The 22,364-nt window shown below is 53.7% G+C and overlaps 1 protein-coding gene across 1 annotated transcript; it reads left to right on the forward strand.

The window, feature by feature from the left end:
• Positions 1–7,720: 7,720 nt before the first annotated feature.
• On the forward strand, positions 7,721–22,364 carry MRS44_005822 (uncharacterized protein; the record flags this gene model as incomplete). Its single annotated transcript, XM_065621547.1, has 7 exons — positions 7,721–8,673; positions 8,723–11,170; positions 11,329–15,719; positions 15,896–16,719; positions 16,776–17,950; positions 18,073–22,165; positions 22,224–22,364. The coding sequence occupies 7 exons, from the start codon at positions 7,721–7,723 to the stop codon at positions 22,362–22,364; spliced, it is 14,025 nt and encodes a 4,674-aa protein (XP_065477619.1).

Consider the following 22,364-nt stretch of genomic DNA (forward strand, 5'->3'; position numbering starts at 1 on the left):
GGTGGCGGCAGCAGCAATTGGGATCCAGATGTGGAGTAGTGAAGGGGTATATGTCTAGATAGTGAAAAAGAAGTGGGAATTGAGGGCAAGACGACCTTTTATAAAAAAAGATGCGCCTACAGAGAGTCGTTGCTTCGTGAGTCGTGACGTGGGAGACAAGGCCAGCAGAAGGTCCAGTTTAAAAGCGAACCGGAACGGATGACACCGGCTGCAAAAGAGGGTTGCTTGCTTTTTATCGTTCCGCACGAGGGAATCTTGACAGTTCTAGCCACAAGAGAAGCGTGACAGTTCCGCGGTTGAGCTTGACCAACGGGAGTGTGACGAGGTCAAGCGAGGTCTCCTTGGTGGTCCAATTGGGTATAAACACCAACGGAACAAGAGCGAACCAGGTGGGATGGGATCTCGGACGATGGAAGAGAGTTTGAGATTATGAAGGAAGCTCTTGAGATGTCTCTCTCGGGAGAAGGTCTTAGGGTTATGGAGAAGAAGAGGAGAGGAGACGGACACAAGGCCTCGGGGATGGGGGGGGGGAACATATGGGCATTTTGTAGTCAAGTCGGGGATGGGATCTACAGGCGACAGCGTTCTCTTAGTCCCATCCGGCCCATTGCGTGCCACTTCTCAGTTCGGAGCAAATTAAGACTACGGGTCCCATGAGGAGTAGCAGCGCAGCAGAACCAGCGGCCAAGTACACAACTCTGGAGGAGGCTGCGAGGCTGGGTCAGCGAGCCAGCGCGGGCGTGCGGGTTCAGAGCGACGAGGTACATCAAAGAACGCATACCGGCGCTCTGCGCGAACCGACGGCACGACTAGGTACATACATGAGGCGGTTGAGGTACATTGGCGTCAGTTCCATGGGGATGCTAATACAACCACGGTCCGCCGCACGTACATACGAATACACCTTCTCGATGGTACATGGGGAAGGGGAGAAGGGACTCATGGAATGGAGACACTACTGAGCCGGGAAGGACGCAGCTAAGAGCCCACTAGAGCCGAGCCGGTTCTGGATGCCTCGTCGTTGTCCAGTGCCGGCCGTCCTGGGCGTGGAGCAGCAGAAGCAGCAGCAGCACCAAGGCAAGAAACCAAGCAAGTTCAAGCAAGTATTGCGTGGGAGGGAGTGGTGACGGCCGATGGAGCTATGCTTGGGATAGAAAGACGCAAGTGAGCAGCAGCATCCAGCAGCCTGAGTAGCCCAGCCCAGCTTGACTAGGTCGGTCTGCGTCGTGCGTGGAGGGCGAGGGTGGGATCGGAAATGGAGGGGGCGCGTGGATATCCATTCTGTTCTGAAAAGCGCCGACCTTAGCTTCTAGCTTGAATGGGTCCCGTAAGCCAAGGGCCTCTTTTTTTTTCTCTCCTTCCTTTGTCATCTATGTATCTTGTCCCTTGAGGGATTAGATCCTCAAAAAGATCCGTCATCAGAACTTGTGAGGAGCTTGTTAGTGAACGACACCGATGGAGAGCTGGGCACACGCGCTTCCGAAGCGGCTCTTTGACCCCTCGGGACGGGAGGTTTAGCCGACGAGTGAGTGCTCGACGAGCACTACACACAAGGGGATCCAGGGATTGCCTCATGCAGGCCCTGTCTTGGGTCGTTACTCTACCAGGTAGGGGCTTGCCAGGAAGCAGGCAGGTCAAGCAAGTATCATGAGGCAAGGAAGAAAGCGCCAAACTACCAAAAGCTGCCTGCAATGGAGTGCAAGGGGACCAGAGGGAAAGAAGAAAAAAATGTCGCGCAGTTGACGCCTCCGTGACCACATCCACATCCACGTCCACGTCCACGGCCGCGGCATGCCTCGTGGACCCTCCCGTGGACCTTGTTAACGGGTCCAAGGGACTCGAGGGACCGTGAAGACCCGTAGCGCTGCCCCGTTGTGGTTGAGAGTGAGAGAGAGTGCTCCCCCCAAGACGCCGCATCCCACCCGTCATCTCCGAACAGCATCGTGCCGGGCCACGGCAGGAAAAAAATTGCAACAGCTTTCCCAACTCGTCACAGGCCCCGGGCGTGGAGGGACCCTCCGGGCATGCGTGGCGGCGTGGGTAGAGTCCGGCAGTCAAGGTTCAAAGCGGCAAGGATGGGCAGCATATGGGCAGAGGAGAGGGCAGGGATTCCAAGTCAGGGCCCATGAGACGGCCAGAGTCTGGAAGAGATGGGCTGAGTGGGAGAACATTTTACGTTGACGGCATCGAAACGACGGGAGGCAAGGGAAAGGACTGGCTGTGCCTCCACATTGATGCTTCCTATACGCACGGGTACGGCGAGGCATCTCGTCTGCTGCGTGCTTGCGTATGTGTACAGCGAGAGCTCTCACTCAAAACTAGGTGTAAATATCACTTGGCTCTGGGCGCATGTTCTCTGCGCCCTATACAGACAGGGCGTCTTTCCGTCTGTATCCTTTGCTTGCCATGCCTTTTCTTCGATTGATCCCTGCCCTCAGACACTCACTCGCAGCTCCCTCACCTTCATTCTCGTCGGCCATCTCCTTCAGCTTCGCTCATCAAAGTGGGGTGGTCATGGCCACGCGTGAAGCTTGCGTCCTGAGGAGGAGCCGGACCGGCGGAGTGGGGGTTGTTGAGAGTCGGGGACCACTGGGACAGAGCTGGTCAGGGATCTACCGCGGAGGGCAAAGACGGTCGACGAACACGACGGCGATGGTGCGACCTCGGTGGTGATCGATTGGGATGATCAGATAAGATATGTAAAAAGCCCTGGGAACGACCCAGCGCGGGCTTGGTTAGCCGTCTGGATCCTTGTAAGTTCAAGGGAGCAGATGGTGTCACTGCCGGAGACCATGTTTGTGATCTTAGCTGGCCCAGTGAGGAGGGACTAGTTCAGTTAGTGCCAGTCCACTGGGCCAAGTCCTGGGGGGCTATTATTACTCCGTGGGATCGTGGGCTCGTGGCAAGGGCACGAAACGCCTTGGCCGGCGCCGATGACGGCTCTCCTCCCCTGAAACTTTTACACAGTCCCACGTAACCGTCAATCGTGGGACCGAAACCTGACGAACTCCAAGGACGGAGGGAGACGGCGTCGGCGCCATCTGAGCCGATCATCCAGGTCTCGCAATGTCGTTCGAGGAGAGCGAGGGGGTGGTCCCGCACGAGGGTGAGGGATGGGGTTGGTGACGAGGCCGTGATTGGCGAGCTCGACGAGGATCCGGGTATTGTACAGTCATGTCGACCGAGGGCGGCGAATAAGTTACAGGGCGGACAGAAGGCCATGGTGGATTTTTGGGGGCCTCCTCGGGGGGGTCAGAGGGTGAAGGGAGAAGGCGCCGGTGCGGATTTGGGCTCCAGAGTGGAGATGAGGGAATTATCTGATGATCTGATAAACCGGATCTGATAAGATCTAATTAGCAACTTACAGTAGCGTCAAGCACCAAGCGCGAGGTTGACTGGTTACCGACGCTCGAGAGGACCAGGGGTCCCTTAACACTGGGCCCCTGGGCCGGGCCACCCCTGCGGTTTCGACTTTTTTTTTTCTTCTTGGAACAGGTACCGATCGAATGAGAGCCGAGGAGCAGGAGGGGAATTGAAAATTTTTCTTTTCTTTTTGGACCTCGGAGCTGGACCTCTTTTTTTTTCCCTCTGTGCATCCGTTAGCGAATGCAGTTACACCTGGCGGAACATTAAAGGCCATGCAAAGGGCTGATTCAAGTGAGGAATAGCCTTGCTGCAGACTTGTTGAATCGATCGAACAAGTGGAGAATTTCGCTTCAGAGCGAAAGGACGGGCCGTTGGAACTCGGAAGGAGAAGCAGAATCTGGCTCTGAAGCCCGTCTCAAGCCCCGAAGACGGTGCTTAACCCCGGGCCGCCGACATGCAAGCAGCGTCGCAAGGACGGAAATGGAGGGGGAGGAATATCGAGCTATTATGCAGGCATGGGACGACTTGGCGGATGGAATTCCCCGTGGGATGGCCATGGAAGAGGCGATTCCGTCGTCGAGGACGTGGTACTGTAGATTTCTTCCGTTTCTTTTCCTTCACCACCACGCTCTGTCAGACAATCCCCGCTTCCCATCCCACGCTATAGGTGCCTAGGCCGAGAACCTTTGGGCAAACGCCATGGTCGAGGTAGATCAATTGTTGGTTCGTCCAGCAGAGCATCGCATCCAACTCCCGTTCCGAAGGGACGAGTACCTACAGTAGCTCCCATCGCGGATCCCGGTAATCACAAACGTGGATGGCAACATTAGCTGGAAAGCCACCGCCCAGGGTGGTTTCTCAACTGCTCGGCAGGATTTGGAGATGTTGCTTCTCTTTCTGCTTGGGGGTTCACGTACCGAAGCGCCCAGGGTCGTTGGGGTTTCGGTCCACATGGGCCTGACCTTTGTCCTGGGGCGTGAATACGACTGAATCTGTTCGGCGAACTAGAAGATGCAGGTGAACAGACGCCGGCCGCGTTGAGAGGAACGGCGAGTTTCCTAGGGCGATCCCTTTGTGGTACTTGATGGACGCATCGGTGGATGCCCGGAAGTTTTTGAAGTGGCTACAGTACATCTGGAGCGCCGAAGGAGTACTTTGCTTCATCTGGAAGGTACATGCTTGCCCAGGCTTTAGGCTTGAAGATCGCCCAGGAATACGACAGGAAAGAGGCTCCTCTCCGCGATTTGTACAGAGCCAATACGGCAATTGCTTGACAGGAGGTCGAAGGAGGAGGCGAATTGAGTTCACCTCCATCGTTCCGAAGATGTTCGATGGCCCTATAGCCCGCTAACAACGTCTAAACTAGATCGCCTCCTGCCAGTGACTAACGGCGGTTCTTTCAGGGACGTGCTCCAAGACTGAAAGGAGATTAACGGGAACCTGAAGCCACTGCATGGATCTCAAAACAATTGGATCAACAGAAGGCAGGTCGCCAACCCCACGACTTTCCCACGCCCATAGGGCCATAGCCCACACCACCCTCCCCACTTTACATCATCAATGCCCATGGACAAAATATCCACCATCACCAGTGTTCATCACGGCATCTACCATCCTCACCCACCCGCGCCGCTGGAATCCATCCATCCATCCATTGTGTCCGCATCCCGCATCGGCAGAAGACTACTCCGCCTGTGACGACTCTGCGACTACCGACCGCTTCTCGACGCTAGGCGCCGCCGTCGCCGTACGCCGCTCTTCCACTCCTCCCTTGCTTCACCAAAAAACGACTCAAGCGCTGTCGTTGCATCCGTACATCGCACGTTTGTGCACGGCTTCAGCCAGGCCAGGCAAGGTCTGAGTGTATCTCGCTCCCGGCCTAGTCCGACGGCTGTCGTCTGCGTGACCGCAACAGTTTCTTCCCTTCCCTTCTGACATCGAGCCGTTGTCGTGTCGATCGACTTTAACTTCAACTCCAACACCGCTACGACGTGCCTTGTTCCTAGTGCTGCTACCTCAACCTCCAAACCACACCTGTCGTCCGGAACCGCATCTCTCTCGGGGATCCGAGCCTGTGCCGACCGAGCATCGTTCGGTTATTGAGCCTCATAATTTCGTCTCCTCTTGCCGGGCATTTTCTCTTTTCCCACTTTCCTACCCGCATTGTCCCCGCAATTACTTTCTCCTCCCATCTCTTCTCCTCCATCTCAACCAACGTCGTGTCTCGTTTCGTCTTGTCATGGTCATCACCACCTCGCATCTGAGCCATCATCACACCCTCTTCCTGCCTGACATGTGCTGTGGCTTGCTCCACGAGCCATCGCATCCTTCCTTTCCCCCATTCACAGTCAATCTTTTCGTTTCGTAGCCAAGGTAATAGAGCGCCCACTGAGACGGCTCCAAACCCAATGCACTTGTACACCCTCCATCCAAGCTATTCGTCTCATGCTCATATTCAGTTCCTCGATCTGCATCAGAAGCAGTCTGGTTGAACCACTCATTGTCGCCTGCTGCTGTCTCATCTTCATATCCCGTGCCATCGATCATCATCCCGCGCACACCCCTCTTCCCTCTCTATTTACCCCCTTCATTCTGTACCTTACCTTCAAACCACCAAACCAAATTCTCCGTGCCAGAGAATCCCGGCTTCCGATTTCTCGGCTCCCTGCAGACTCATCATGGACGCCACTTCGTCTACCAACAGAACATCGGTGAGCCACGCACCTGTTTGACCTCGTGGCCGGATGCCTCAAATGGCATTGCCGGGACACGCACAAGCGCAGCGCCGCTACCAAGTCACGAGCCGTGTCATGCCAGCTACGTTAGATAAGATCAAGCACATGGGTCGATGAATCGACGCGAACAACCATCATGACAAGGGCTCTCCTTCAGCTCGGGTCGAACCGTTGAGGGTCCCTTGCCCAATGGAAGCGACTTCGGTTCCGATGATCAGGACCTTGTTATTGCTCGCTCAGGGCGATCCTCTCATCGGCAAGCTATTTCATCATCTAGCCTCGATCTTGGCGCCCTGCTTACTGGCCCCGATTCTCGCAGTCACAATAGCCGCCTTAAGCCCTTTTTGCAACGGTTCTTCAGGAACCCTTGGGGCCGTTGAACCCCTACATCAGACTCCGACAGTGCCAAGAGGGGCCAGCTTTTCCCTTATGGGCCTTGGTTCGTCGATCCTGGCCCCGGTGTGATCAAGCAGGTTGCCCAGAACGGAACCTTGGACACCACGAGCCAGCAGTGATCACGGCGTGGCCCCTCGTGGGATGTGATGGCTGGTCGTGGGTTTTGTGCCTTGCCCTCGTTTATACCTAGTCCAGATGTGCCGACAGAGTTAGTGCTCAGTGGATTCGCTGTGGATAGGAGGGACTGGTGCACTTTGAGGCGGCAGAGTCGTGACGCCATCAATCTCGGCGGCTCTCCTGCGTCTCCTCCAGCGGCCGAAGCCAAGCGGCTTGGGTTGGCCCGTCCATCGGAGCTAATACTGGCATCCCACGCTCCCACGCTGTATCCCAGCTGTAGCCATGATGCTCCCCACGCCTACACGACATGATGGCCCACCTAACAAGCACCCAAAGCGGCAACCCACGTATCCCAGCTCACACCACCACCACGGCCTCACTGCCCTCCACCCACCGCGGCATCATCAACTTTGGGTCATTTACCTGGGTTGTCTTGCCTGCCCCCATCCTCAAGTTTTGACTTGTTACCCGCCCGCCACGCGCCGTCCCAGCCGAGTCTCACTTGTCCCTGCCACTATTGCTTTTGCTGAGCGACGATGAGTAATTACTCGACGCTGACAGGCTGATTCTTGGATGCATTACAACTTCACGTTGCACGCCCCCTCGACAAGGCGAACCGCATCGTGTAACCTCCCACGCCGGGAGCTCTCCCTCGACGAATCATCGCACCGCCGATTCTAATCCGGCTGACGTCCGTTTGATTTGCCGTCGTCCCCATTCGCGGCCTCCGTTCTGCACCCCGGCTGGTGCCCGCCCGCCCCGAGCCTTGGCTCCGCGTGGTGTTGGAAGCCTCCAAAGCAGCCTGATGTTGGTCCACCCAATCTTAGCTAATGGCGTGTTGGTCCGCGAGCTGTGTCCCAGAATGAGGCGCATGACTGACTGATGTACTCCCCAAAAGGGCCATCTCTTCTGTTGCATGTACACGTCTACAAACGTCGCCGTCACCGTCGCCGACTGTATTGTGTTTTCGGTGTTGCTTGTTGTTCTAGATTTCCGTCCCCATTACTCGCAGAGAGTATTCGCCCGTGCTACTCGACACCATCTTTTTCACCCACTAGACATTTGACACGAATAATAGCAGCAACCGCAACAACAGCTTCGCCAAGATGGATGCTACTAGGCTATCCATCCTCAACCCCCGGGCTTCGAGGCTCCCCGGACCGAACCTCCTCCACCAGTTGGTCAAGCCTCCAAACCAACAAACAGCACTGGATTACATGGGCAACAACCGTCGCCACTCCTACACCTACAGCCAGCTTCATGATGCAGCAGATGCGCTCGCCAGGCGGATAACACGTGCCTCTGGCAGTCAAAATGGACAGCTCGTGGTTCCAGTGCTCATCCACCAATCTCCTCTCCTCTATATCTCTCTCCTAGCTATTCTCAAAGCTGGAGGAGCATTCTGTCCTCTGAACATTGATGCACCTCCGGAAAGAGTGAAATTCATCCTCAGCGACGTGGTTGCAACTGTTGTTCTCGTCTCCAAAGAGCTGGCATCAGGGATCCCCCACGATGTCAGTGCAACCATCATCACGGTTGATGGAGACGCAGACACCACGGAAGCCTCCCAAGTTGACCTCCAGCACCGAATTCCTCAACCTGAAGATCTGGCGTACCTCATGTACACATCAGGGTCTACAGGTACGCCAAAAGGTGTAGGCATCTCCCATGACGCTGCCACGCAAGCTCTCCTCGCCCATGATAGACATATCCCCTCCTTTTCCCGCTTTCTGCAGTTTGCAGCACCGACATTTGATGTCTCGGTCTTTGAAATCTTCTTCCCCCTTTTCCGAGGAGTAACTCTCGTCACTGTTCGCAGAGTCGAGATGTTGAACGATCTCCCTGCTGTGCTGCGCCTCATGGATGTCGATGCATGCGAGCTGACGCCCACTGTCGCTGGGAGCTTGTTGCGGAAGCGAGAAAACGCGCCGAATCTGAAGGTGCTCTTGACTATCGGAGAAATGCTCAACGCACCGGTAGTTGAAGAGTTTGGAGGAGATGACAGCAAGCCCAGCATGCTCTGGGCCATGTATGGTCCTACAGAGGCTACGATTCACTGGTAAGTCCACCTCATCATTCCGTGGCATCTCATCTAATTTTGATATCAGCACTCTCCAAACCGCATTCTCGTGTGACTCTTCGACGGGTAACATTGGTGTACCGCTTGATACTGTTTCTTGCTTCATCATTGAAATTCCGGAGATGGACAGTGAGGATTTCAAGCTCAAAGTTCTCCCTCAGGGTGAGGTTGGAGAGCTCGCTGTCGGGGGTTACCAATTAGCAACTGGTTACATCAACCGGCCAGAACAAACACGATCGGTATTCATTGATTCTCCTTATGGCCGTATTTATCGTACCGGAGATAAGGCTCGCCTGCTTCCGAACGGAAAGCTGGAGTGTTTTGGTCGCCTCTCAGATGGCCAAGTCAAACTCCGTGGCCAGCGACTGGAACTCGGTGAGGTTGAGCAAGCTGTTCTGAGGACATCGGGATGTCACAGCGCGGTCGCAGCTGTGGTGAATTCCATTCTCGTTGTTTTTTGCGCCGTTGACGCGGGAGTTTCCGAGGACGCTATCTTGAAGAAGTGTGGAGACTGGTTGCCCCAATACATGGTGCCCGGAGAAGTTGTCCTGATGTCCGAGTTCCCACGATTGCCAAGCGGCAAAGTCGATAGGAAAAGGCTAAAGGCTGAGCATGAGGCGCGCAAGGCCGACATGGCAGAAGACAGTCAGGAATTAGAACCTGCGGATGCAACTGAGACAAAGATCATCGGTGTTGTGTCTGAGATTCTGAATTTCAAAGTCAAAAAGTCTATGTCTCTGGCATCTGCCGGCCTAGACTCCCTCAAAGCCATCAAGCTCGCCTCAGCCCTTCGAGAGTCAGGCGTCGCTGTGGATTCAGCTGGTCTTTTGATGATGAAGACTATTTCCGACATTATCTCTACCGCTCGGAGAGAAGCAGGCGCTCAAGGCACCAATTCATTACCGAAGGAGGCTGCCATCTCTCTTGAGCTTGGCAGTGTTCTTCGAGAGAACTCTGAGTTGGAGAAGCTCAGCGCGTTGGTTGAGGATGTGTTGCCATGTACTCCCCTGCAAGCAGCCATGCTGGCTGAGACAGCTCAGAACCCAACCGCATACTGCAACCAGATTGCACTCGAGGTTCCCAAAGGCTACACAATAGAGGAGATTTCGGAATCTTTCGTGGAACTGACACGTCGCAACGCAATCCTTCGTGCTGGTTTCACTACCTTTGAGGGCAAGTTCGTCGCGGTCCTCTTCAAAGATCTTCGGCCAGAGCAAATCAAGTCTTCGGATTGCTTCCAAAAGGACTTTTCGCTTTCGTTGCCACAGGACTACCTCAACCCCCTGAGAATCCAGATCCAGCAAGGGTCATCTGCCTGTTCATCACGCTTGCTCCTTCACCTACATCACTCGATCTATGATGGTTGGTCCATGGATATTCTCCTTTCTGATTGGTCAAAACTCCTGTTGAAGGGGACAGTACCGCAGCACCTGCCCTTTCACGGGGTCGTCGAGTTTTACAGCAACCCACAAACAGATGATGCATCGCGAGTCTTTTGGACCGAGCATCTTCTTGGCTGGAACCGCGTCCCATTGCCTAAACTCCAGGGCAAGGCTATCGACTCGAGACAAATCTCGTCGAGCCGAAGACAATTGGCAGTGCCAAGGAAACGGGTCGACGCTGAAATCCAGAAATTGGGCTGCACACCCCAGGTTCTGTTTCAGGCATCCTTGGCACTTCTTTGGTCTGGCATCCTGGGGACACGGGACGTTTCTATCGGTTCCGTGACATCTGGAAGAACCATTCCTGTTGCGGGCATTGAAAACATCATTGGGCCTTGCATTGCATCCTTGCCTCTCCGAGCAGATCTTGATACCATGACTGCCAATCTCGACCTCCTGAATAGTATTCACTCTGCCAACAGGAAGGTTATGCAACATTGCACAATCTCGCTATCTGAGATCAAAAAGCTTGCAGGCTTGCAACCGGGCGAAAGCCTTTATGACGCCCTTTTTGTATATCAAGAATCTCTCACCAGCTCGGAACGTGCCCGAAATGTGGTAAAGGAGACCAGCCATCTGGACCGCCTGGAAACGCCAATCTTATTTGAAGTTGAGCCCACAAATGATGCCTTCTCCCTTCAAATTACCTATCAAACGGCTTTCTCATCGTCGACGACAGTTGAGCACATGATGGATCAGCTCGAGTCCCTCGTCTCATTGCTTTTGGAGAATCCCCACAAGGATATCAAATGGACACAGAGGAATGTCACCTGTGATCCTTCTATTGATAACATCACGCCTGCCTTGCCTCAATCCACCCTGGATTTGGCTGGAGCATTCGAGCAAGCAGCAAGTCGCAACCCAGACCTTGACGCGCTGGTCTTTGCACATGCTTTTGAGGGAGGGCTTCAACAAACCACAATGTCGTTCCAAGAGTTGAATGCTCTGGCGAATAATATTTCCTGGTACTTGCAAGATTGCGGCGTCCAAGCTGGGCAGGTGGTTGCCATCATCATGGACAAGTCACCTAGCTTGTACGCTTCTATCTTGGCAATTGTTAAATGCGGTTGTGGATATCTTCCAATCCTTCCTTCTACTCCTTCTGCACGCATTCAAGAGATCTTGGGTCAAGCTGAAGTTGAGCATTTTGTTGTAGACAACAAGTCCCTCGACCAAATAACTTTCTCATCAGAGTCATCTTTAATCAACATCGACAACGCCACCCTCACTGCTTTCCCTACGACAAACCCCGGGACCCCCCCGATGGCTCTCGCCTTGCATACGTAATCTACACTTCTGGCACGACAGGAACTCCCAAGGGCGTTGCTATCGAGCAGCACAGTATCATGGCCAACATTGAGTATCTTGAGACACTGTATCCGAGACCATCCAACTCACAGGGCCGTCTTCTACAGACATGTTCACAAGCGTTCGATGTATCCGTGTTTGAGATCTTCTACACGTGGTATGCAGGCATGTGCCTCTGTGCTGGAACAAACGACACAATTCTCGAAGATCTTGAACGGTCAATCCGCGACTTGGGCATCACACATCTCAGTATGACACCCACGGTGGCATCCCTGGTGGACCCTCGTAATACACCCGGCGTCGAATTCCTTGTTACAGCTGGTGAACCCATGACCCAATCGGTGTTTGATCGATGGCAGCAACAGCTGTGGCAGGGCTACGGCCCGTCAGAGACGACAAACATTTGCACCATTAAGAAAATGGCAGAAGGTGACCACATTGAACACCTTGGACATGTGTTTCCGAACACCTCTGTTGTCGTCCTTTTCCCAGAGAGTCACGATACTGCTCCTCTCAATTGGGTTGGAGAATTCTGCTTTGGGGGTGTGCAGGTCGCTCAAGGCTATCTCAACATGCCGAATCTCACATCTGAGAAATTCATTCAACACCCCCATTATGGCAGACTCTACAAATCTGGAGATATGGGTCGCATGTTGAGTGATGGATCTCTGATGATCTTGGGTCGCATTGATGACCAAGTCAAGCTCAGAGGTCAGCGAATTGAGACGAGCGAGATCAACAGTGTCACAACCTCGACATCTCTGGCCAGCTCAGCCGTGACTTTACTGGTTCGACGAGAGAAGGGCGCACCCGAGCAGCTGGCCTTGTTCTTTGTCCCACAGAACGAGTCTTCTGCCTTCCGCGCATTGGAGGTTGTTGCTGAGACCCAGCAGTCTCTCATCGCCCATTTGCAGTCGCGACTCCCCGCCTACATGGTCCCTTCATACTCAATCCCAATCTCTACAGTCCCTCTCACGTCTAGTGGCAAGGTGGACAAGCGAAAACTTCGCACGTGCTTCGAAGCCCTTGACCAAGAGTATCTAGAGGCAGCCTCAAAATCCCCTCTTGATACCCAAGACGATGGGGATTGGAGCGAGACGGAACTTGCAATCGCAGAGGCGATCATGCAATCTGCCAAGGTGTCAAGAGACGAGTTTGGCCGATGGACTCCTTTCGCGGTGCTTGGTATTGACTCAATCTCTGCGATTGACCTGGGTCGTGCTCTCAACTCGGTCCTAGAGACTCGAGTGGCAGTGTCGGAGATTTTGCGCAACCCGACTGTTGCACAACTTGCACACTTCATCTCTCGGAACGCCCAGTCTCAGGATCACGTTGTTGCAGACAGCCGTCAAGAGTTCTTCCCTCCCACATTTGTAGACAGCTTGAAGGAAGCCTTTGCCAAGGAGTCCAAGGTTGTGAAGGCGGTCCTGCCTTGCACACCACTCCAAGAGGCGATGCTTTCCCGTGGACAAAGAGGCTACTACAACAAGGTGCTCCTACGACTGAATATGGACTCCCTTGCGATTAAGTCGTACTGGGAAACAATGGCCAAGAGGCACGACATCCTTCGTACTTGCTTCGAAACTACGACGGACTCTCAACGAGCCATCGCACAGATCGTCCTCGAAGGCTGGAACATTCCCTGGATGACTCTGGATGTCAACCAACTATCCTTCGATGGAGCCATTGAAGAGCATCTGAAGACCCTTCCCGACCCAGTCGACTCACGGACTCCTCCTGTATCTCTGGCGCTGCTGCGGTATCGAGGATCAGAGTTCCTATCCTTCATCTGTCACCATGCTCTCTACGATGGCGTCGCTATGGAGCGACTCCTGAAAGAAGTTGAAGCTCTGGCAGTGGGTGCAGAGCTGCCCCCACCAGTGTCGTACAGCGACTTCTTGACGATTTCTACCAACTTGCCTGGCGATACGGAGCAATTCTGGCTGCAGCACTTCCAGGGATACCGTCCCTCCACCCTCTTTGCTCAACCCACAACGAGCGAGATGGACCAAAGCACCCACACAACATCTCTGGATCTTCCTCTTACCGAGCTCCAGGCGCGTCTCCGTGACCTCGGAACCACTTTGCTTTCAATTTGCCAAGCAAGTTGGGCCACTGTGCTTGCAATGGCGTACCGCCGCCCTGACGTCTGCTTTGGCAATGTTGTGAGTGGCCGAACATTGAACATGGAGGGTCTTGATCGACTAGTTGCACCTTGCTTCAACACAATTCCTGTTCGAGCAGACTTCACCGTAAGCTGGAGCAATCTCGATCTGGTGAAACACTTGCAAAAGCTGAACGCGGAGTTGCTCGCATACCAATTCACTCCTTTGCGTCTTGTTCAGCGGACTGTCAATCGTACTGGCAAACATCTCTTTGACACACTGCTACTGCTCCAGAAGCCGCTGCAAGACATCGAGAAGGATGTGTGGACGCTTGAAGGCGACTCTGGAGACATGGATATCCCTCTGGTTTGCGAGGTCGTTCCATGCCCGAGCTTGAACTCTCTTGTCATCAACCTTCATCGCGACATGAGCATAGTGCCTGAGGAAATCGCTGCCGCCATGGCCGATGTATTCAAACTCATGCTCAGGGCCATACTCCTCTCCCCACACGCCACACTGATGGATAGAACTAGTATTCCTAGGTCGCTCCAGTCGGTATTCGATCTCCTTGAGCCCCGACAGGAGAGGGCTGAGATCACAGTGTCTTCTTTCAGCGAAGAGGAGTGGAGCGATCTCGAACTCAAGGTCCGCCAGGTACTTGCAACGCTGTCTGGAGTGTCTGAACGCCAGATCCATCGTCGCACAACCATTTTCCAACTTGGACTGGACAGCATCAATGCTGTTCAAGTGGCGTCTATTCTCCGTCAACAAGGATTCGCCATCTCCGCCTCCGACGTGATTGAGTGTCCAAGCTGCTCTAAGATCGCAGCAAAGCTCTTGGAGAATTCCTCAAAGGCTGAGCCGGAAGACGCGCAGGAGTATGACCTTGGGCAATTTTCGCGCCAGGTCTTTGCAGATGTTGCCAAACACTTGCCCAGCACCGCTGAGATTGAGGCGATCTTGCCCTGCACGCCTGTTCAATCCGCTATGCTGGCATCGTTCATCCAGTCTCGGGGAGATCACTATCTGAACGCAGTGAGTTACCTGGTCTCGGAGGGTATTTCCCTTCAAAGTATGGAGAGCGCCTGGGCGGCGCTCCAAGAGAGGCATCCCATGCTCAGAACTGGGTTTGTGCCTGTCAACTCTCCCGACACCTCCTTTGCCATGGTCAGGCACACTTCCAAGTCGTCGGCTCTGCCTTTGAAGACTCTGTACCTTGGCGAGTCAGACAACATCAACCTCCTGCAATTGAAGGCAGACCTGGGCAATGATGTCCAGAAGTCGCTGCACCAACCACCTTGGGCTGTGGTCCTGAGCCAAGGTCCTGGAGAGACTCGGATGAACCTGATCATGCACCATGCCCTGTACGATGCGCCATCCCTTCACCTCATGCTGGATGATCTATCACAACTCCTAGAGGGTAAGGGACCGTTGCCAGTACTGAGGGTCGAGCCTGCTGTATCCGCCATTCTCAGCAAGTCATTGAAGGGCCAGGCTTCGGAGCGGGAGTTCTGGGAAGCCAAGGCCAACCAAACTGTTGTGAACAAGTTCCCGATCATGACTCCATTGCGAGTTGAGGAGAGACAGGTCTTGGCCGATACAATCACGTCGGCGTTGCCATACTCGCAGCTTAGGCGAGCTACGCAAGCCTCAAGCATCACGATTCAAGCCGTCATTCAAGCAGCGTGGACACGAGTCTTAGCCTCCTACTTGGGCGAGAATTCTGTGGTCTTTGGTGTGGCACTCTCTGGCAGGACTGCGGATGAAACCAAGGATGCCCCATTTCCCTGCCTCAACACAGTTCCCATCGTGGCGAGCAATGTGCCATCCAATACTGAGCTGGTGAATTACATGATGGAGTACAACCAGCACCTCCACAAGCATCAGTTCTCTTCACTCAGTCAAGTCCAGAAGTGGCTGGGCCACCCAGCTGGCCCTATCTTCGATACGCTCATTGCCTATCAAAAGATGCCCGACACAGAATCATCATCTGTACCTTGGCAACTCGTTAAAGACGAGGCCATGGTGGAATATCCAGTTTCTTTTGAGATTGAGCCAGTGCAGAACGATGAAGTTCGCCTCTGTATCACTTATTACAGTGACATCCTTCCGCAAGAGCAAGCAAAGCTCCTGGCAGAACAGTTCGATGCTTCGTTGATTGACATCGCTTGTAACATCGCTGGGAACGAAGATGATGCTTGGCAACGGTCTCGGGGCTTGTACTCTGTACTCCCTGCGGCAGCGCCAACTCTTGAAGCACCCGTACAATTGCTTCATCAGTTCGTGGAGATGGGAGCAATTTCGCATCCGACGAAACTCGCCCTTGAATTTGTGTCTGGATTCAAGGGGAAGCTCCCATCAAGCAACAATGGAGCTACCAGCAGCTCGACTCCATGGGAAACAAGGTGGCCAATATGCTACACAGCCAGGCCGCCGCCGGGAGCATCATCGCTATCCATTTCGACAAATGTCCTGAGGCCTACTTTTCCATTCTAGGCATCCTAAAGGCAGGCTACTCGTTCGTTGCTCTCGATCCTACAGCACCTAAGGCAAGAAAAGAGTTCATCCTCAGTGACTCCAAAGCTCCCTGTCTGCTCGCAACAAACCCTGAGACCCTGGACTTCGAGACAGATGCTACCATTGTCAAGATTGACCAGCATGCCTTAGAGGCAATCGACAATGGCCAACTGGAATTCCAGCCAACTGCTACTCCAGCCGATACCTGCTACTGCCTCTACACATCCGGAACCACAGGTACCCCCAAGGGTTGCGAGATTACACACGACAACGCGGTCCAGGCGATGATGGCCTTCCAGGATCTCTTCAGGGGACACTGGGACATTGACTCACGGTGGTTGCAATTTGCTGCTCTCCATTTCGATGTGTCGGTCCTTGAACAATACTGGAGCTGGTCTGTGGGAATCGCTGTTGTTGCAGCTCCCAAGGACCTTATTCTAGACGACCTGACTGCAACCATCAACCGACTTGCCATTACGCACATTGATCTCACCCCAAGTCTGGCTCGACTCACACATCCGGACGAGGTCCCAAGCCTCTGCCGTGGTGTCTTCATCACCGGAGGCGAGCAACTCAAGCAAGAAATCCTGGACGCTTGGGGACCCAAGGCAGTCATTTACAACGCCTATGGACCAACAGAAGCCACCATCGGCGTCACAATGTTTCAACGTGTCCCTATCACTGGCCGCCCAGTAACATCGGAAACCAGTTCCTCAACGTTGGTTCATTCGTGTTCCGACAGAACACCAACACTCCAGTTCTCCGTGGTGGTGTTGGCGAGCTGTGCGTGTCAGGCAAGCTCGTCGGCAAGGGATACCTGAACCGACCCGAGCTCACAGAAGAGCGGTTCCCGACGCTCCCAGAGTTCGGTGAGAGAGTCTACAGGACCGGAGATCTCGTACGCATGCTGCACGACGGCTGCTTTGACTTCCTCGGTCGAGCCGACGACCAGGTCAAGCTTCGTGGCCAACGACTCGAAATTGCTGAGATCACCCATGCGATCCGCACTGGTGTTGCTGACGTTGAAGACGCGGCTACCATTGTCACTCGACACGGCACGAGCGGCAAAGACATTCTTGTGTCTTTCGTTGTTGGTAAACAGTCCACCAAGGGATCTCTCGAAATCCTTCAGGACGAAGAAGGCCTTGGTGCTCAAGCGAAGGAGGCTTGCCGCGCGAAACTCCCTGGGTACATGGTGCCCACTTACATCTTCTCACTACCTTACATCCCGCTTTCCCCGAACAACAAAGCAGAGATCAAGGATCTCAAGAGACTCTTTGCTGAACTGTCTCCCGAGAAGCTCATGCAGTTATCCCACGCCTCGACCACTCCCATTTCCCAAGCCGCCCAGGACACGATGCACAAGTTACTCGAGGTCATTGCAGAGTTCAGCAACGTCGACAAGCAGGATCTATCCTCATCCACAAGTATCTTTGATGTCGGCGTGGACTCAATTACCGCTCTGCGGTTGTCTTCTCTGCTCAAGTCCCGTGACTTCAAATCAGCTTCCCCTGCTCTTCTCCTCAAGAATCCCGTGATTGGCGACCTTGCCAATTCTCTGGCCAAGGGTGTCTCCGCTCAGCAGGAGAAGCTCGTTCGGGAAGTGAAGCAGTCCATCCAGGCATTTGGCCATCGGTACCGTGGTATGGTGTGCCGAAGTCTCGGCGTGAAGCCCGCAGACATCGAGTACATTGCTCCTTGTTCGCCTCTGCAGCAAGGCATCATCTCCAGGTCCATGACTAGCGACCAGCGGGGTGTCTACTTCAATACTTTTGAGCTCAAGCTTCATCAAGATACCTCGGTGGGCCTGCTGCGAAGGGCTTGGGAGGACCTGATCGAGTCGGAGGCTATTCTGAGGACCGCCTTTGTTCCCACAACTGACGGGTTTGTCCAGGCCACTTTGACAAGACCGCAGTTCCCCTGGCGAGAACACACTCTTGACAACCAAGAACTTGTTGAAGGGTTCCCTTGAGGAGCAAAAGAAGGACTGGGTTTGAGCAAAACAGATCTCTCATCCATACACCACTGCTGCTCACTTATCTTGAGACACCGACGTCCAAGCTCCTCGTCGTTCACATTTTCCATGCTCTGTACGATGGAAACAGTTTTGACCTCATGATGGATCGACTTGCTGCTGTCTACACCCATAAGGAGACACCCTACGGCGCACCATTCCTGGAAGCATTGAGCCACGGTCCACTACTCAGGCACGACAGTTGCAGACAATTCTGGGAAGGTCATCTCCAAGACTGGTCTTTCACGCCGATGCCCGAGCTTGGAGAGGATATCACAGAAACAGCCATCACTGCTGTGCGCGAAATCCCTACCGAGGGATTAGAGGCGATGCGTTCGTCTCAGAATGTCACCTTGCAAGCAGTGGTGATGGCTTTGTGGAGCTCGGCACTGCAAAGATTCTGTCTTGGCCAGCCAACCTTGGGTGTCATCGTCTCTGGACGAGCCATTGGCCTTGCAGACGTCGAGTATACCATCGGCCCATTGTTCAACACAGTTCCGTTCTACCGGAAGGAAATCCCACAGGAGACATGGACGGCTCTAGTCCGACGTTGCCACGAGTTCAACGCTTCTGTCCTCGAGTTCCAGCATGTTTCCCTCAAGAACATCCAAAAGTGGTGCTCGGATGGAAAGGCGTTGTTTGACAACCTGTTGACTTACCAAATTGAGCCCGCTCAGAAGGACAATCGAGCCTGGGATGTTGTTGATGGTCACTCCAGCCCTGACTACCCTCTGGCGCTCGAGGCTGTGTATACGCGTTCAGGCAAACTCCGGCTCACGCTTGTTGCACAAGGACATATTGCGTCCTCATCAAAGTTGAACGAGATACTTGATGAGGTTGAACGCGATGCTGAACTTATGGCGTCATCGCCAGACAGCGAAGTGCCCGCCCTTGATGTACAAGAATCACCCGCCAATGGCGTATCCCTTAACGCTCCCACAGCACCCGCGGAGGAGAGCAAGTTTGAATGGACCCGAGATGCTCGAGTGATACAGGAAGAAATCGCCATGCTGGCCGATGTTACAGCCTCGGACGTCACCGAGACGATTTCTGTTCTGGAAGTCGGCCTTGACAGCATTGATGTCATCAAACTCTCAGCGAAACTCAAGAAGAGAAACATTACTCTCCCGCCATCGCAAATCATGCGCTACCAGACGATTGCCAGAATGATCACTGAACTAAGCAACCTTGCTTCTTCCGATTCGCCCAACCATGCGGAAGAAGACTCTCTGGAGAACACCAAGCGTCGTCTGAGGCAACATCTCGAAAGCTCTGGTCTGAACTTGGAGACTGTTGAGTCTGTCCTCCCCGCAACTCATCTCCAAGAGTCGATCGTTGCAGGCATGATCCAGTCCGGTTTCGAGTCGTACTTCAACCACGATGTCCTCGAGGTATCGGAGAACGTGAACACCGACCAGCTCCTAGCCGCTTGGAATGAACTCGTCCGCCATACTCCGATCCTGAGAACAGGTTTCTTTGAGGTCGATGACCAAGACCTCGAGATGACATATTGTCAAGTTGTGTCGAAGCCATCAGACATGAACATTGATACTTTGGAATTGCAGGAGTTGAGTGATCTGAACCGCATTACTTCCTCCGCAACGGAACTTGCAAGGTCAGGCCATGGCGAGAGCAATCTATTTCAACTGCGACTGGTGACTCTTGGTTCTCAAAGATTCGTGATCCTCTCCATGGCTCATGCGCTCTATGATGGATGGTCTCTGGGCCTGCTATTCCAAGATCTTCAGGCTATTTACGAGGGCAGAGAGGTGTCGCAACCGCCCGTGGAACCTTTCCTCACGAGAATTTCCAAGTCAGAAAGCCCCGAGGCCCAGGAGTTTTGGATGCAATACTTGGACGGCGCTTCGCCTACACTCGTCTCCAAGCAAGAGTCAAGCTCCTCTCCAACTACGGACGGGTTGCAAAGACGGGAGTTCAAGTCAAAGATCAATATCGTAGAGATCAACTCCCTCTGCAAGAAGCTTTCCATCAGCCTGCAAGCCCTGTGCCAGGCCTGTTGGGCCATCACTCTGGCTCAACAGACAAGGAGCCTTGATGTCACATTCGGCATCATCATGTCTGGACGAGACTTTGATGGAGCTGACAACCTCGTGTTCCCCACGATGAATACCGTTGCCCTGCGTTGCATCCTGCATGGTTCGCCCTCAGAGTTCCTTCAGTACCTGGAAGAGAACATGGGTGACATCCGAGAGTTCCAACACTATCCACTCCGCAAAGCGCGGTTGGCTACGAACATTGGTGGACGGGGTCTCTTTAATACTCTCTTCATCCTCCAAAGGTCGCCATCATCCGAGAACGACCAAGGTCCGGTTTTGTTGAAGTCCGTCGATGGATCATCAGCTACCGAGTACCCGATTTGCGCGGAGGCCGAGGCCATGTCTGATGCGCTGGTCTGGAGAATTGCCTATCAACCCCAGTACAGTTTGGCAGGATCTCCCGAACAACTGATGTCAATGCTTGATAGCATCATGGAATTCCTGATGAAATCAAGTGCTTCAGATATTCTATCCTTCGAAGAAAGAGGTGTATCCATTTGTGGAATGCCTGCTGTGACCCTCAAGGACACCACCGCTGGCCTCGATGATGCTCTTCCGACCGAAGAGTTGTCCAACGGAGTCGAAGATTGGGATTACACTTCAATTGAGATTCGCGAGGTTCTCCACCAAGTCTCCAACGTTCCAATCCCGTCCATCCAGTTGTCGGACAACCTCTACCATCTCGGACTCGACTCAATCAGCGCAATCAAGGTTTCGTCGCTCCTTCGAAAGAGAGGTCTGAACCTCCGGCCTCAGGATCTCATCAAAGCTTCAAACATCTTCGAGATGAGCAACAAGGCGAAGAGTGCCTCGACAGACGGAACCCAGGTGCCCGCAAGTTCCGAAACTTGGGTGCCGCCGAAGGATGTCGACGTAGGCAAGCTCCTCGGTGACTACAACATTGCTGAAACGGAAATTGAAGTGCTTCCTGCGCTTCCAATGCAGGTTTACATGCTGAGTGCCTGGCAGAATGCCGAAGGCTCGGTGTTCTATCCCGAGTTCCCCTGCAAGATCGACAAGTCGTTTGGTATGGATGACATCCAGACAGCTTGGGATAGCCTCGTTTCCGAATCGCCTCTCCTGCGGACGTGCTTTATTGCCACGGGCTCTACTACACTCCCTTTCTTGCAAGTTATCCTCAGGAGTCACCGAATTCCGCTGTCGACATCTGAGCTACGCACCGAACCAACTGGTGTTATTGAGCCATTGGTCAGCGCCCATGTCGCGGAACAAGATGACAAGGCCTGGCTCTTCCGTCTGAAGATCCATCACGCTCTTTACGACGGAGTCGCCCTCCCTTCGCTCTTGCAGCGACTCTCTGAGCTCCTCCAAGGGAAGTCTGCCCAACCCAACAAGGGTCTTTCACATTGGAGGAACTTTGTGGTCAGCCAATCTACCGACACTGCCAAGAGCTCTAGGAAAGACTTCTGGACGAGTTACCTGCAGGACATGCCTCCCGCAAAGGAACAGACCGAGTCATCAGCCAGTATCCAAGAGCGAGTATCACACCTACAAAAGTCCGCCATCTCCGACATCGCCCACATTCGGAAAATGGCATCTCAAACTGGCATATCCATCCAGTCTCTCTTCCTCGCGGCATATGCCAAGGTTCTTGCCTCGCGAAATGACCGCGTCCCAACTGAGCCTGTCGTCTTCGGCATATACCTCGCCAATCGAGGCGTTGACCATGGTCTTCCTCTGTCTTACCCAACATTGAATCTCGTTCCGCTCAAGGTGGACGAACCCGCCGATCGGTCCTTGACCGCTATTGCGGAATCCATTCAGAAAGACATTCATCTCATCGTGTCGAATGGGCGGGCAGATGTTGGTCTTTGGGAGATTGCCCGGTGGACTGGTGTCCACGTATCCTCCTTCGTGAACTTCCTCAGTCTCCCCGATGATATAGAACCCGCCGAGAATTCCGTCAAGGTGCTGCCTGCTGAAGCGCTTGACGGAGTCGGCAATGAGCCTGCATCATGTCTTTCCCACAGTTGGCTCCAACAGAATGCTCTCAGGAATGACATTCCGGTATGTTCCCCTACAGAAGTGCAATTAAGAAGACTTTTACTAACGCTCATCATCACAGCTGGCCATAGATATCGAGGCTTCAATTCATGGTACGCAACTAGATATTGGTGTTTTTGGGTCACGCAAGCAAGTGTCGCCTGATGAAGCTGCCTGCTTGGTGTCGGACATTGTTGGGTATTTGGATGAAATTGTTGGATGA

Source organism: Fusarium solani (genome assembly GCF_023522795.1).
Source record: "Fusarium solani strain SB1 chromosome Unknown bctg00000003_1, whole genome shotgun sequence".
NCBI lineage: Eukaryota > Fungi > Ascomycota > Sordariomycetes > Hypocreales > Nectriaceae > Fusarium > Fusarium solani.